We start from the raw sequence: 15,887 nt of genomic DNA on the forward strand, positions 1-15,887 counted from the left end.
TCTGGATACTTCCTAATGAACTCCAGTATAGTCCCAATGTTTTCCTAATTTGCACACTGTATTCCATAAAACGATCAACTAGTTTGAAAGCTTCGGCCATCAATGAAAGTAATTTATCCTTCCCTCTTCCATCTGCTCCTCCAATAACCAGTCTCCAAAGAAAAAGATCAATATATTAGCAAAAGTGAAGGAAGAAAAAAAACTATCAGATTTTAGCCCCAAATCGTTTCGTGCAAGAGAAACAAGCAATTAACACTGACGCTTGAAGACACACAAGGGTAGGAGTAATGGAATCCAAATTCAATTCAGTCCTGCCGGAAAAGCGGCTGCCGTATTTCAGTGCTTTTCTGACCCTCTTCTGCACAAACTATGCGGACGACAGTGTCGAGAGGCGAGTGAGACTTTCTCCCCACGCCGGTTTCCCCGATCCCTTGCCCACGAATCCTACTGAGGAAGCCGCTTAAACAAGGCCCTCTGGTCAGAGAAGAGAAGCAACTCGAAAGTAGCAGGTTCCGAACACTGAACAAAGCGCCAGTCGGGGGTGTAAGAGGAGGACGCCATTACGCGGGGCAGTGGCCTGCGCCGCTGGCGCCGAGGAGACGACCCTAGGCCCCGAAACGCGGGCTCGACTCCTATGAAAGAAACCACAGGAAGAGGCAGAATCCTAGGAAGAAAGGCTCTCAGTAGGCTAACAACGGAGAAAACAAGTAAGCAGGGAAAAACTGCTTACCTTCGTGAGTCTTGGCGATCTTCGCCATTTTGTCCACTCGAACACACAGACGGAACTGGCGCTCCCAAGAACTTCCGCTCGTCGCCGCCGCGACGGAGAAAAATAGCTGAGGGCTGCACTCTGCGCGTGCGCCAAACGGGAGCGCGCTCCGCCGGGGCACACGTGACAAAGCTGCCACCTAGAGGGAACCGAGAGGTGCATTGTGGGTGGAGGAGGAGCTACGGTTGGGGTCTGTAGCTGCTTTCGTGTTGACCCAGGGAAATCCTCAGGCTAAGCCGTAAAGTCCTCAAGTGAGTTACTTTGTCCTGGAGGAAAGTGGATTCTAGGAGGGGAGTTAAGAACACAGTCCCAGCTACTCTGGAGGCTGAGGCGGGAGCATCGCTTGAGCCCAGGAGTTCGAGGCTGCCATGAGCGGTAATCTTGTCACGTCACTGTACTCTAGCTTCCAGCCTGGGCGACAGAGCAAGACCCCGAGACCCCTCTCTCAAAAAGAAAAAAAAAAAAAAAACACTGTACGAAACCCTGCGGTTTCAGAGCTGGATGAGACCTCAGACGTTCAATCCCTTTACTCAAAACTCACCGGAAGATCTCGAGGAACACTTCCCTTGCAGCGCTCTCAGTCTTTATAATGCTTAGTTACGAAAACAGTCTTAACAGTCTCATCTTTTGCCCTGTAATTGAAGATCATTTTTCTTTCGTTATGTTTAATAATTGCAGATAGTTTAGGTGGGAATTTTGTTGAGCCTCACAAATCATTATTGAGTTGCACAATGAGAATCTTGCCATCCTTTTAAAGCCTTTTAACTTTATGGGTTCTTAGAAAACCACTCATCGTCATTATTAACATTCATTTAATGTTTTTCTTAACTCCAACACGGTATTTCTAAATCAGGAATTTTCATAGATCAGAATACGATAGTCTGTTTTCCCAGGCATCAACTATCATAACCTTGTACTGTCATGCTGGTCTTGGACTTCGGCAATGAAAAAGAAAGAAAGGCTCAGAAAGATGGGTCCCGGAATCAGCCCAGGAAAACAGATAGTTACCAAGGTTAAAGCCATCACAAAGAAAGAAGTACCTTGCTGTGTGATAAACTTACAACCCGAATACTAACTATACGATGGTGACAGTATGGTCGCTTGAAGGGAGGGAAATGGTATGGGTGTATTCATCTTGCAGAAAGACACCCATATCTACTTTGGGTAAAATGAGGAGCCATTTTCCTGACACTAGGGATAGGTGGGAGCTATATGGACAATGGCACTGGGCTGAGAGCTTAGATATCCTGTCCCTGCTGACTCCTGACCTGCAGCCTAGCTTCCTCTTCCCCTCTCACCAGACTCCCTCCCTTCTTTGGGTCAGGTGACGCAAAGGATTTGTTTTGTTTTGTTTGTGTGTGTGTGTTGTTTTTTTTTTTTTGAGTCGGAGTTTCGCTCTTGTTACCCAGACTGGAGTGCAATGGCGCGATCTCAGCTCACCGCAACCTCCGCCTCCTGGGTTCAGGCAATTCTCCTGCCTCAGCCTCCTGGGATTACAGGCATGCACCACCATGCCCAGCTAATTTTTTGTATTTGTAGTAGAGACAGGGTTTCACCATGTTGACCAGGATGGTCTCGATCTCTAGACCTCGTGATCCACCCGCCTCGGCCTCCCAAAGTGCTGGGATTACAGGCTTAAGCCACCACGCCCGGCTGTTTTGTTTTTTTGACACAGAGTCTTGCTTTGTTGCCCAAGCTGGAGGGCAGTGGTATGATCACAGCTCACCTTAACGTCGACCTTAAGGTTCAAGAGACTCTCTTGCCTCAGTCTCCAGAGTAGCTGGTACCACAAACATGGGCCACCATACCTGGCTAATTATTTTTTGTAGAGTGAGATCTTACTATATTGCCCAGGCAGGTCTCAAACTCTTGGCCTCAAGCAGTCATCCTGCCTCAGACTCCCAAAATGCTGGGATTACAGGCGTGAGCCACCACAGATTTTTATTAGCAACAGTAAAAGAATAAATTTAATAAATTAAAATTTTTGGCCAGGCGTGGTAGCTCACGCCTGTAATCCTATCACTTTGGGAAGCCAAGGCGGGTGGATCACCTGATGTCAGGAGTTCAAGACCAGCCTGACCAACATGGCAAAACCCTCTACTAAAAATGCAAAAATTAGCTGGGTGTGGTGGTGCACTCCTGTAATCTCAGCTACTCTTGGGAGACGAGGCACAAGAATCACTTGAACCCGGGAGGCAGAGGTTGCAGTGATCCGAGACTGCACCACTGTACTCCAGCCTGGGCAACAGAGTGAGACTCCATCTCCAAAAAAGAAAAGAATTCATCCACATTAACAAGAAGACTCATAAGAACATCACATTTTTTGTCTCGTGTTTTTAAAAAAGACAGATTTTTCACATGCCGGACCATAGGGCTAAAAATAAATAAGACAAATTTTATATATAAGATGTGATGGTTAATTTTAAGTGCCAATTTGACTGGATTAAGGAATACCTAGAAACCTGGTAAAGCTATTTTGTGGTGTATCTGTACGGGTGTTTCCAAGATTAGTATGTGAGTCCAGTTGGGTTAGGTAGAGAAAATCCGCCCTCAGTGTGCCAGGTACCATCCAGTCTGCTTCTGGAGCCCAAAAGCAGAGAAAATGTTAATATGTCAGTTTATGTGCCAAAGCTGGATACATACACTCTTCCTCTATTGTTTTTGGACAACAACCCCAAGGTGCTCAGCCTTTGGACTCCTGGATTTACACCAGTAGCACCCCACCCCCACCCCTTCCTCCTGGTTCTCAGGCCTTGACCTTGGACTGAGTTACATCATTGGCTTCCCTGGTTCTGAACCTTGGGACTTTGACCAAGCTACTAGCATCTCAGGGCCTCCAGTTTGCAGATGGCCTGTCAAGGGGCTTAGTCTTCAAAATTGCAGGAGCCAATTTCCCTAATAAATCCCAATGTGATAGTTCTTATCCCACAGGCTTGCTTCTTTAGTTTCGTTTTGCTTTGTTTTTAGAAATGTGGTCTTCTCTGTTGTCCCAACTGTAGTGCAGTGACTAACTGCAGTCTCAGATTTCTGGGCTCTGGTGATCCTCCCAACTCAGCCTCCTGAGTAGCTGGGATTATAGGTGCACACCACCATGCCTGGCTACTTTTTATTTTATTTTATTTATTTATTTTGAGACGGAGTCTTGCTCTGTCGCCACGCTGGAGTGCAGTGGCACAATCTCAGCTCACTGCAATCTCTGCCTCCTGGGTTCAAGCAATTCTCCTGCCTCAGCCTCCCGAGTAGCTGGGACTACAGGCACACGCCACCACGCCAAGCTAATTTTTGTATTTTTTAATAGAGACGGGGTTTCACCATGTTGGCCAGGATGATCTCCATCCCTTGACCTCATGATCTGCCCGCCCTGGCCTCTCAAAGTGCTGGGATTACAGGCATGGCCACTGTGCCCAGCCTTTTTATTTTTTGAGATAGAGTCTTACTCTGTCACCCGGGCTGGAGTGCAGTCGCACCATCTCAGCTCACTGCAACCTCTAGCTCTGGAGTAGCTGGAACTACAGGCCTGCGCTACCACACCCAGCTAATTTTTATATTTTTAGTAGAGACAGGGCTTTGCCATGTTGGCCAAGCTGGTCTTGAACTCCTGGCCTCAAGTGACCCACCCATGTCGGCCTCCTAAAGTACTGGGATTACAGGCATGAGCCACCCCACTTACCTACTTGTTAAATTTTTTGTAGAGACAGGGTCTTGCTGTATTGCCCTGGCTAATCTCAAACACCTATCCTCAAGTGATCTTCCCATCTGGGCCTCTCAAAGTGCTGGGACTACAGGCATGAGCCACTTAACCAACTTGGAGAACTTGGGAAATAAGATGTGGTGGGTCCTTGCCACTGTGAGCCAGATCTGGGTCAGAACTTCATGTATGACCTGGCCCTTATTTACACCCACTCTAATAGGATATTATGGGGCCGGGTGCGGTGGTTCACACCTGTAGTCTCAGGACTTTGGGAGGCCAAGGTGGACGGATCATGAGGTTAGGAGTTCGAGACCAGCCTGACCAACATAGTGAAACCCTGTCTCTACTAAAAATACAAAAATTAGCCAGTCATGGTGGCTGGCGCATGCCTGTAATCCCAGCTACTTGGGAGGCTGAGGCAAGAGAATGGCTTGAACCTGGGAAGCAAAGGTTGTAGTGAGCTGAGATTGTGCCACTGTATTCCAGCCTGGGTGACAGAGTGAGACTCCGTCTCAAAAACAAAAAAAGGATATTATAATACTTTGGATAACAATGTGAATTTGGACCTTGTGTCCCACAGGTCTCAAAATATTTGGTTATTCTACTTTTCCCCGTCTATAGTTACCAGAGCAAATGACAGGTCCTTTTGGAGAAATATTAAGGGAATCATTAACAAATACTAGCAAAAACAGGTCAAGCATGGTGGCTCACGTCTGTAATTCAAACACTTTGGGAGGCCAACATGGGTGGATTATGAGGTCAGGAGTTCCAGACCAGCCTGGCCAACACGGTAAAACCCTGTTTCTACCAGAAATAGAAAAATTAGCTCTTTGTAGTGGCACATGCCTGTAATCCTAGCTACTTGGGAGGCTGAGACAGGAGAATTGCTTGAACCCTGGAGGTGGAGGTAGCAATGAGCTGACTGTGCCATTGCACTCTAGCGTGGGCAACACAAGCAAGACTCCATCTCTAAAAAAAAGGAGGCCGGACGCAGTGGCTCACGTGTATAATCCCAGCACTTTGGGAGGCCAAGGCGGGTGGATCACGAGGTCAAGAGATTGAGAACATCCTTGTCAACAAGGTGAAACCCCGTCTCTACTAAAAATACAAAAATTAGCTGGGCATGGTGGTGCGCGCCTGTAGTCCCAGCCACTCAAGTGGCTGAGGCAGGAGAATTGCTTGAACCCAGGAGGCGGAGGTTGCGGTGAGCCAAGATCGTGCCATTGCACTCCAGTCTGGGTAACAATAGCGAAACTCCATCTCAAAAAAAAAAAAGGTCTTAAGGACACAAGATGATATTTGCTCCTTGCAGTTACTGTTTTCTTATCTCAATATTCCTTTTTTGAGACAGAGTCTTGCTCTGTTGCCCAGCCTGGAGTGCAGTGGCTCGATCTCAGCTCACTGCAACCTCAGCCTCCCAACTAGCTGGGAGTACAGGTGCATACCACCACGCCTGGCTAATTTTTGTATTTGTAGAGGTGAGTTCTTACCATGTTGCCCGGGCTGGTTTTGAACTCCTGGCTGTAATGGAACAGAAGGAGTTAATTATGTTTACAAGTCATGGACAGACTCTATATCTTCATTTCCTTATCATTGGGAGTATTCCAAGCTCAGAATTTTCCCAATGCAAAAAAAAAAAGGCTCTGAAGAGCCGGACCTGGGAACCTGGCCAGTTCCCTGATCCAATTTTTGGTAAACACCTCAAGGATGTTAGTTACATGATGAAGACGTGGACAGTGTCCTGACTTGACCCTTCTTTGTTTTAAAAAGTATAAAAGATTGTTTAGCAGAAGCCGATCTCAGCTTCGATGGTGATTTGGTTTGGACTTGCGAAAATCCGTGCTGCTTTACTGCCGGTGTTGAAGTTTGTGAGCGTCTCTAGGTATCCTTGTAAATAAACTCTTTTTCTTTCTTTGTAAATAAACTCTTTTTCTCTATATACCTCGGCTGGTGTTTTTCTTCCCACGAATCTGCCTGAAAAGATTAGAAAATCCAAGCTTGGTACTGAGCAGTGCTCACACAAAATTGGCGTAGTCGGCAGGGATTCGGGGAGGAGTGAATCATGCCTTTCTTTAAAAAAAATGTTAAAACTGTTGTTAGTGAAATTCCTGGTTGGGAAGATCCTGTGTTTGTTTCTGTTGCTCGTAATTGGGCCTCTGGCACTGGCCTAAGTGAAAATTGGGACGGCTGCCTTAGGACGGCTGATCCTGCACAGGTATGTTAAGTTTTGGAACCTGGTGCCAGTAGATAAAGGAAAGGAGTTAGCTGCCATTAATAGACGAGGCTGGATTTTGTTGTCTGCTTATAGGAAACAATACTTAGCTCGCCAAGCCCTTATACAGGAAAAATTGCAGTTAGAAAAAGAATTGGCTGATTTACAAGGCAAATTGTCTATGTTACAATGTCAGAATTTTATCCTTGGTGACCAGGCAAGAATATATCAGGGAGTAGCCGAAAAGGCTGCTGTACGGTGTGCACAGTATAAATATAGAAAACGAAAGGGGAAAGTGAATGCAAAGAAGGTGCATGCTGTCATTGCAACTGCTAAAGCTGATTGGGACCCTGATACTTGGGATGGTGACATTTAGGATGATACTAATGAGGAACCTGATTGGGATGAGCTAGATAAAGAGGCTAGGAAGTATCATCCCCCTCCCTCTACCAAAAAGGAGGCACAAAAATATATTGGCTTATTTGGATACTGGAGACGTCATATACCCCATTTGGGAATGCTATTACAACCACTTTTTAAAGTAACTAGGAAAAAATACCAATTTGAATGGACTCAAGATCAACAGGATGCTTTTGAGAGAACTAAAAAGGCAATCCAGCAAGCCTTAGATTTATGGCCCCTACAGTCAGGACCTGTTGAATTAATGACTAGTGTAGAAAGTGAACATGCTAATTGGAGTCTTTGGCAAAAGCAGAATGGTAAACGAGTTCCATTAGGATTTTGGTCTCGAAAATTGCCCCAATGTAAAAACCCATATACCCAGTTAGAACAACAATTATTAACTGCTTACTGTGCCGTATCTGAAACAGAACATTTAACCACCAATAAAGAAGTAATCTTACGCCCTCAAATTCCAATAATGCATTGGGTACTTTCTAACTCGGTATCACATAAGATTGGACATGCCCAAAAATCCCATGTCATTAAATGGAAATGGTATATACAAAATCGTGCTAAACCAGGCCCCACTGGAGTTTTGCAGCTACATAAAAAGGTTTTTTTCTTGCCCAACTGATGAAGGTAATCATGATCAACTCATTAAACATATTGACAGTAAAGTTTGGGCTAATAAAGGATATGACTCTTTAAGTAAGGGACAACAGAAGCACACATGGTTTACAGATGGCTCTGCTAAGTACATAGGGGGAAAGCGGCACTGGAAAGCTATACCATATAATCCCGCTCTGGATTGTACACTAGAAGCTAGTGGAGCAAACGGCAGCAGCCAACTCGCCAAATTACATGCAGTCTGGCTGTGCCTGGAAAAGGAATATGGGGGAGAATGTCATGTGTTCACAGATTCCTGGTCTGTGTAGATGGGATTATTAACCTGGATTGCACAATGGCAGCATGATAATTGGAAGATTCGTGACCGTGATTTATGGGGAAAGGACTTATGGCAAAATATATGGATTGTATTGCAAAGTACTAATGTTTCTGTTTTCCACGTAGACGCTCACGTGCCTACTGACTCTATTGAATGTATTTACAATAAGACTGACCAATTAACTAAAATTAGCTCTAATACTTACCCTGAAGATCATCCCAAGTGCACAAAATGGGTGCACGAACACACTGGACACGCAGGAGCCAAAGCTATGTACAGGTGGGCGCAACAGAGAGGCATATACCTGCCATTAGAGGTACCTAAAACCATCACAACACAGTGTCCAGTTTGTAACCAAGAATGGTTGCAAAATGTCCTCCGTATCGTCACAGGAGAATTAGCTCGAGGAAAACAAGCGGCACAAATTTGGCAAATAGATTACATAGGGCCGCTCCCCATTTCTAAAGGGTGCACTTACATATGCACTGCTGTAGATACTTATTCTGGTGTGCTTATTGGATGTCCCTATAAACGGGCCACCCAACAAAATACTCTGAAAACCTTAGATTATATTATTTTATATTATGGAGTGCCATTACAAATACAAAGTGACAACGGATCTCATTTTAAAGGTAAGTTAATTACTGATTACTGTGCTCAATATAATATAGAATGGATTTATCATATACCCTATTACCCACAAGCAGCAGGCCTCATTGAAAGGATGACTGGGTTATTAAAGGAAAAACTACGGAAATTAACCAATCCAATGTATTCAGGATGGAAAACCTTTTTATTACCAGCCTTACAACAACTTAATAATAGACCCCTAACTAGTGGCCAAACCCCATTGCAATGGATGATATATTCCTCTAATACAGTTGAGATCAGATCCCAAGTAACACATGAGCCTATAACTATCTCCTGGTGGAGATTCCACCCAGATGCAATACAACCTTGGAATGCTACTAATGCTGCTGCAGGTTATGATTTATTTAACTACTCTGTAACTAAATTAAATAGCAAAACTCAACATGTAATACCCACTGGAATAGGTTTACAGTTACCTTCAGGATATTATGGACAAATAGCTGCTCGATCTAGTCTAGCACAAAAAGGAATGACAATCTTAAGGGGAATAATTGATGCAGATTATTACGGTGAAATCAAAGTGCTTTGTTATAGCCTTGGTGAAGAAGATATCATCTTGCCTAAAGGCCACCGAATAGCACAACTATTAATAATTCCAGTTTTACAAAACACAGTATGGGAATCACAAAAGTTCCCTCCAAAATCAACTCATTTAGGATTTGGCAGTACTGATGAAAAGAAACAAATATCAGGTCATGTTTGGGTACAAACATCTCCCCATAAACCATTACAAGCTGGAGAGATAGTAGCACAAGGAAGAAATAACTGTGTATATATGTCCTAATTCCCCCCGCTGCTACTCCTATATTAGTACCTACTGATCATTTGTTTCATCGTGTATAGATTTGTGTATTCACAGGTATTATTGTTAGCACTCACGTCTGGATTGCTTGGACCATTTCCCCCGGACAAATCTTGTCTCACCAAACTACTTCCAGCAATGGACACATGATTCTACAGTTGGGATGGGTCAACTCCTCAAAAGTAAGAAGTCAAGACTCTTACAACTGTTCTGCTAATCAAGTCTGTCACCATACCCATCTTACTATTAGTGGAGATACCAACACTACACTTACCTATTGGATGGGACAGAAACCTGCTCGAGGCATAATTTATAGTGATGATAGTATTACTATTAATGTCACTTCTAAAGTGAATATTTCCTGTTGTCAACAAGATTTAACTACTATGCTATGTCCCTATCATGTGCTGCCAATTCCATATCCTTATTATTATTTGCAACCAGAATTTTATGGTACCCACATTGACAATAGAAATATAACATATAAAATCAATGATTGTGCTGTAACTACAAAAGGATTAGTATGTACTGATTTACAACAACAGATGGAGCCATGTCTATTGCATTTTTCTGTTAATCATTGTATTTTTACCTTATTACCAGTAAGTGATTACACTGCCCTTTTTGAAGTCCAGCCCCATACATTATGTATTGTATCCAATCAATCTGAAGTATTGTCATATATGCAAGTTGATTTTCCATTTGTTGGATATATTTATAATATCTCTGTTTTTCTCTGGCATAATTCTACTATTTATTTAACCCCAATCATTGACTATGAAAATATCACTTTCACCCCAATAAGCCTGCCCCAACCAAAGTTGGAAACCTATTTAAATCTAACTACTATATTATATGAAAATAAAGCTTTAAATCAGACATTACAGAAAAGAGATTGACAATTAAGTGAATATAGACTACAAACCACCATAGTAAGTCATAAACTGCAGGACTATTCCCATGCTATAGCGACAGATAGTAATCATAACTGGTGGGACTGGTTATTTACACACTCATCAGTGACATATAGATTCATCCCACTATTCATGATTGTATTCATTTTAATAGTTATTAGTATATGTAGTTGTTGCTGTTCTTTGTACTTATATCAACGCATTAAGAATTTATATGATGCATTTACTTACAACTATTATGTGTATAATAAGTCTGCCCATGCCTAGGGCCGATGGAACAGAAGGAGTTTATTATGTTTACAAGTCATGGACAGACTCTATATCTTCATTTCCTTATCATTGGGAGTATTCCGAGCTCAGAATTTTCCCAATGCAAAAAAAAAAAGGCTCTGAAGAGCCGGACCTGGGAACCTGGCCAGTTCCCTGATCCAGTTTTTAGTAAACACCTCAAGGATGTTAGTTACATGATGAAGACGTGGACAGTGTCCTGACTTGACCCTTCTTTGTTTTAAAAAGTATAAAAGATTGTTTAGCAGAAGCCGAACTGAGCTTCGATGGTGATTTGGTTTGGACTTGTGAAAACCCGTGCTGCTTTACTGCCGGTGTTGAAGTTTGTGAGCGTCTCTAGGTATCCTTGTAAATAAACTCTTTTTCTTTCTTTGTAAATAAACTCTATATACCTCGGCTGGTGTTTTTCTTCCCACGAATCTGCCTGAAAAGATTAGAAAATCCAAGCTTGGTACTGAGCAGTGCTCACACACTGGCCTCAAGTGATTCTCCCTCCTAGGTCTTCCAAAGTGCTGGCATAACAGGCCTGAGCCACCACACACATGGTAGAGAGAAAAGGTGCCAGTAATACAATTATGTTAACTTTTAAAACTAACTTTATTTCAGGAAAAAAATACATATGATGTTGGGGTAAAGATCATATTCTGTGGCTAAAATTCATCCTATATTTGTTTTGATTAGAGGAGTGACTAAAAATGCTGTTACTATGCTCACTTCAGCAGCACATATACTAAAATCGGACCAACATAGAGAAGATCAGCATGGTCCCTCTGCAAGAATGACATTCAAATTTGTGAAGTGTTCCTTTTTTTTGAGACGGAGTTTCGCTCTCGTTACCAAGGCTGGAATGTAATGGCGCGATCTCGGCTCACCGCAACCTCCGCCTCCTGGGTTCAGGCAATTCTCCTGCCTCAGCCTCCTGAGTAGCTGGGATTACAGGCACGTGCCACCGTGCCCAGCTAATTTTTTGTATTTTTAGTAGAGACGGGATTTCACCATGTTGACCAGGATGGTCTCGATCTCTTGACCTTGTGATCCACCCGCCTCGGCCTCCCAAAGTGCTGGGATTACAGGCGTGAGCCACCGCGCCCGGCCTCCATATTTTTATAAAAATAAAAGAAAAAAATGCTGTTACTACTAGAAATCATTGCCATCTCTATCTACGTGAAGCCTTTCTGGTTCTGTTCAGTCTATAGGGTTCTGAAGAGTGAGCAAAATCTATAAATAAACAGTGTGATTCTAAGTGGAAGTCAATCAGAAGGATTTCATTTGGAAAGATCACAGAGGCAAAAATAAAAAGGCATAGATAAAATGTTTTATTATGGAAGATTTCAAACATCCACAAAAACTAGATAAAACTATGAAGAACCCCCCTGTACTATCATTCAGTTCATTGATTATCAATATATGTTTAATTTTGCTTCATCCACGCTATCCCCAACACCTATTGGGTTATTTTTTTTCTTTCTTTCTTTTTCTTGAGACAGAGTTTCACTCTTGTTACCCAGGCTGGAGTGCAATGGCGTGATCTCGGCTCACCACAACCTCCGCCTCCTGGGTTCAAGCAATTCTCCTCCCTCAGCCTCCTGAGTAGCTGGGCCTACAGGCACGCGGCACCATGCCCAGCTAATTTTTGTATTTTTAGTAGAGACGGGGTTTCACCTTATTGACCAGGATGGTCTCGATCTCTTGACCTCGTGATCCACCCGCCTCGGCCTCCCAAAGTGCTGGGATTACAGGCTTGAGCCACCACGCCCGGCCTATTGGGTTATTTTAAAGCAAAGCACAGACATCATATTTCATCTGTAAATACTTCTGTGTAAATATCTGAGATAAAGATTGTAGGTGTCACTACATCTACAATTTTTAAAAAATTTTTAATTTTTTTTAAGGGACAGTGTCTCACTCTGTCACCCAGGATAGAGTGCAGTGGTGCTACCCTAGCTCACTGGAGACTCCAACTCCTGGATTCAAGTGATCCTCCCATCTCAGGCTCCCAAAGTACTGGGATTACAGGCATAAGCCCACTGTACCCAGCCTTTAATGTTTCTTAAAATCATCTAGTATCCAGCTTTCAAATTTCTTAGTCTCATATATGTCTTTTTGTATTTAGCTTGCGCAAAACAAAATCAAAAAGTCTTTTACATGTTTTAAATCTACAACAGTCTCACCCTCCCCTTCCCTTTTTTTTTTTTTTTTTTTCCTTTTTGAGACGGAGTTTTGCTCTTGTTACCCAGACTGTAGTGCAATGGCGTGATCTCAGCTCACCACAACCTCCGCCTCCTGGGTTCAAGCAATTCTCCTTCCTCAGCTTCCCAAGTAGCTGGGACTACAGGTGCACGCCACCATGCCCAGCTAATTTTTGTATTTTTACTAGCGACGGGGCTTCACCTTGTTGTCCCGGATGGTCTCGATCTCTTGACCTCGTGATCCACCCACTTCGGCCTTCCAAACTGCTGGGATGATAGGCGTGAGCCACCATACCACGCCCCCCTTCATTTTTTTACTTGATATTTACTCATTGAAGAAACTGGGTCACTTGTCCTATAGAATTTCCCATAATCTAGACTTGGCAGATAGTATCTCCTTGGTGTTATTTAACTTGCTCTTTTCTTTTTGGTGTTGAGTCAGTGTTTCACTCTGTCACCCAGACTGGAGTGTAGTGACATGATCACAGCACAGTGCAATCTCAAACTTCCTGGGATCAAGTGATCCTCTTGCCTCAGCCTCCCTACTAGGTGGGACTACAGGTGTGTACCACCATGCGCAGCTAATTTTATATATATATATATATTTTTTTTTTCTTTTCTTTTAAAGATGGGGTTTCACCATGATGGCCAGGCTGGTCATGCACTCCTGACCTCAGGTGATCCACCCACCTCGGCCTCCCAAAGTGCTAGGATTACAGGTGTGAGCCACTGTCCCCGGCTGCTAATTGTTTAATTTTTTTGTAGATACGGGGTCTCACTATGTGGCTCAGGCTGGTCTCAAATTCCTGGCCTCAAGCAATCCTCCTGCCTCAGCATCCCAAAGTGGTGGGATTTCAGGCATGAGCTACTGAAATGTGAAAATGTCCTTTAAAGAAGACCTTACTGGAATACTGGAAATATTTAAGATTTAAAGAAGAGCAAGAATTGTGTATTTGAAAGTAATTGATACAGAAATGCCATGCAGCTACAGAACCACCTCAATCTACAAGTACATCATGTGTTGTACTGAAAAAATGTTTGACAAACCTTGTAGCTGATTTCTTTTTTTTTTTTGTCCATGAAGCATTTTATTTGTAAATATATGTATTACATCCCTAGAAAAAGAATTCCAGGATTTTCCCTCCTGTGTGTTTTTGTCTCGCCTCTTCATGGTCCATGATGCCAGCTGAGGTTGTCAGTACAATGAAACCAAACTGGCGGGATGGAAGCAGATTATTCTGCCATACTTCTAGATCTTTGAGTTGCACATCAAATCTGGGGCTGATCACGCCACACTTCTTTAGCCTGCCTGTGAGGTTCACAACAATTTTCCCAGCTCTGTGATCGTCAATGATTTCAAATTCGCCAATATAACTATGCTTCATCATCACAGTGAGAAACAGATGACTTTGGAGCACGGCCTAATAAGCACCTGGCATTTGCCTCTCTTTTCGGCATCGTTGATGCTCTTGAGAGCATCAGCCAGGACATTCATGTGCACCATTGTGGCAGCACGGAAAGATGACAGAAACAGCATAGTTGATGATTTCGATTTACTCCACAAAGTATCTAGACTGCAATGAACCAAGCAACAGGAGAAAATAATCATACATACACAACTGCTGGAATATTGCTTTAAATGTAAAACTATTCTACACTCAACTTCTAATGGCTTTCCTTCATGCCTAGAATACAATCAAAAATTGGTAGCATACTGTGGCTTCCATGGCACTAGGATAAAGCTCTACCTACCTCTCTGACCTATTTCCTACCACTTACCGCCTCTCCCTGTGCTCCAAACTCCTTACTCTTCCTAAAGCATGCCAAGATTGTTCCTGCCTGGGGCCTCTGCAGTTGTTCCATACATCAGAAGGTCATTTCCTCCCAAGTAATCAGAGTTCACATCCTAACTTAATTTCAGGCCTTCGTTCAGTGTCATCCTCTCAGAGCCTCTCCTGACCACCCTATATAAAACAGCACTCTCCCTTCTTCCTCTCCTTACCCTGCTTTACTGTTTAGTCTATGGGACATGTAACAAGCTGCCATTTTATTATATACTAATTGGTTTCTTTCCCCCACTAGAATATAAGCTCTGTGACAGAGAAGACTTTTGTTCACTTCTCCAGCATCTAGTAGGTGCCACACAAATATCTGACTATATTTAATCCACACTCTCATTTACCGTTCCCAAACTGTATTAAATAGTACTAGTATTGCCATCCTCACTTTACACTTTGCAGGCAACTGTTGGCGTATAAATCTTAAGACCTGAGAACAGACAAACTGAGGGAACAAGAAGTCTGGACTTCGTGACTGATCACCGAAATAAGTAAATCAAAGCGAATGGGTCTGTTCAGTATGGAATAAGGGAAACCCAAACCATACGAGAAACCAATTAAAATGTGGCTCACTCAGGAAGAAGACCGATCGAAATGCTGCTGGCTAACTGAGTCTCTTTCCTAATAACAGGACCTTATGTTGCCCTCACAACTACCCCATGAGGTAGGTACGCAGGCTTTGTATTAGACAATCATTAATAAGCAGGACGTTGACTGACAAGCTTCGCAGCTAGGAGCGAGTCCCTGAGTCCGGACTCATGGGTTTGGACAGTTACATAATTAATACTCAAACCGTGGGGCTCTCCACTGCTCCCCGCTCCGAGGGGCTCACGTGACGGGCCTCACGTGACAGGTCTCCCAACCGGAAGCGGACCCCAGGAGAACCAGGGCGGTTGGTTAATCCAGGAACAGTTCCAGCGCGGGACGTGGGCTGAGCATTCACTGAGTATTACGCAAAGCGCGCGAAGGCGCGGAAAAGGCGATTGGTCGGTCTGGGCAGAGAGACGTGTCCTGGCGGGCCCGCTTCTCCTCCGATTGGCTGGCAGGCTGACTGTTCAGCCCTACGCAGGGTAAGCGTGCGTCAGACTTGTGCAACCCGGAAGGGAATAGGGGGCGTGTCTGGCTGTCCAGGGGGCCAGCCGATTGGCTGACAGGCTGACGAGAACATTTACAGTCAGCCCTACG

The 15,887-nt window shown here is 43.7% G+C and overlaps 1 protein-coding gene, 1 non-coding gene and 1 pseudogene across 5 annotated transcripts in view; 1 reads left to right on the top strand and 2 right to left on the bottom strand.

Moving 5' to 3' along the window:
• SF3B1 (splicing factor 3b subunit 1) overlaps nt 1-787 on the bottom strand; it is a 43,865-nt gene extending 43,078 nt beyond the window's left edge. For all 3 annotated transcript variants that reach the window (XR_013519020.1, XR_013519021.1, XM_002749589.7), the window contains exon 1: nt 731-787. Coding sequence is in view for 1 of the 3 variants with exons in the window: in XM_002749589.7 (XP_002749635.1) it covers nt 731-758 (28 nt within the window). In the remaining 2 variants the exon portion in view is untranslated. The remainder of the gene's footprint in view (nt 1-730) is intronic.
• A 10,594-nt stretch (nt 788-11,381) lies between these two features.
• LOC118154918 (U6 spliceosomal RNA) lies at nt 11,382-11,488 on the top strand. The gene has a single exon (XR_004745172.1). It is a non-coding gene; the product is annotated as a U6 spliceosomal RNA (small nuclear RNA).
• Nucleotides 11,489-13,919: 2,431 nt separating this feature from the next.
• Nucleotides 13,920-15,415, bottom strand: LOC108592364 (small ribosomal subunit protein uS8 pseudogene; annotated as a pseudogene). Its single transcript, XR_013519026.1, has 2 exons — nt 15,276-15,415; nt 13,920-14,438 (listed from the first exon to the last, which is right to left on the bottom strand). The product of XR_013519026.1 is annotated as a small ribosomal subunit protein uS8 pseudogene (transcript).
• Nucleotides 15,416-15,887: the final 472 nt, after the last annotated feature.

Source organism: Callithrix jacchus, chromosome 6, assembly GCF_049354715.1.
Source record: "Callithrix jacchus isolate 240 chromosome 6, calJac240_pri, whole genome shotgun sequence".
Lineage (NCBI taxonomy): Eukaryota > Metazoa > Chordata > Mammalia > Primates > Cebidae > Callithrix > Callithrix jacchus.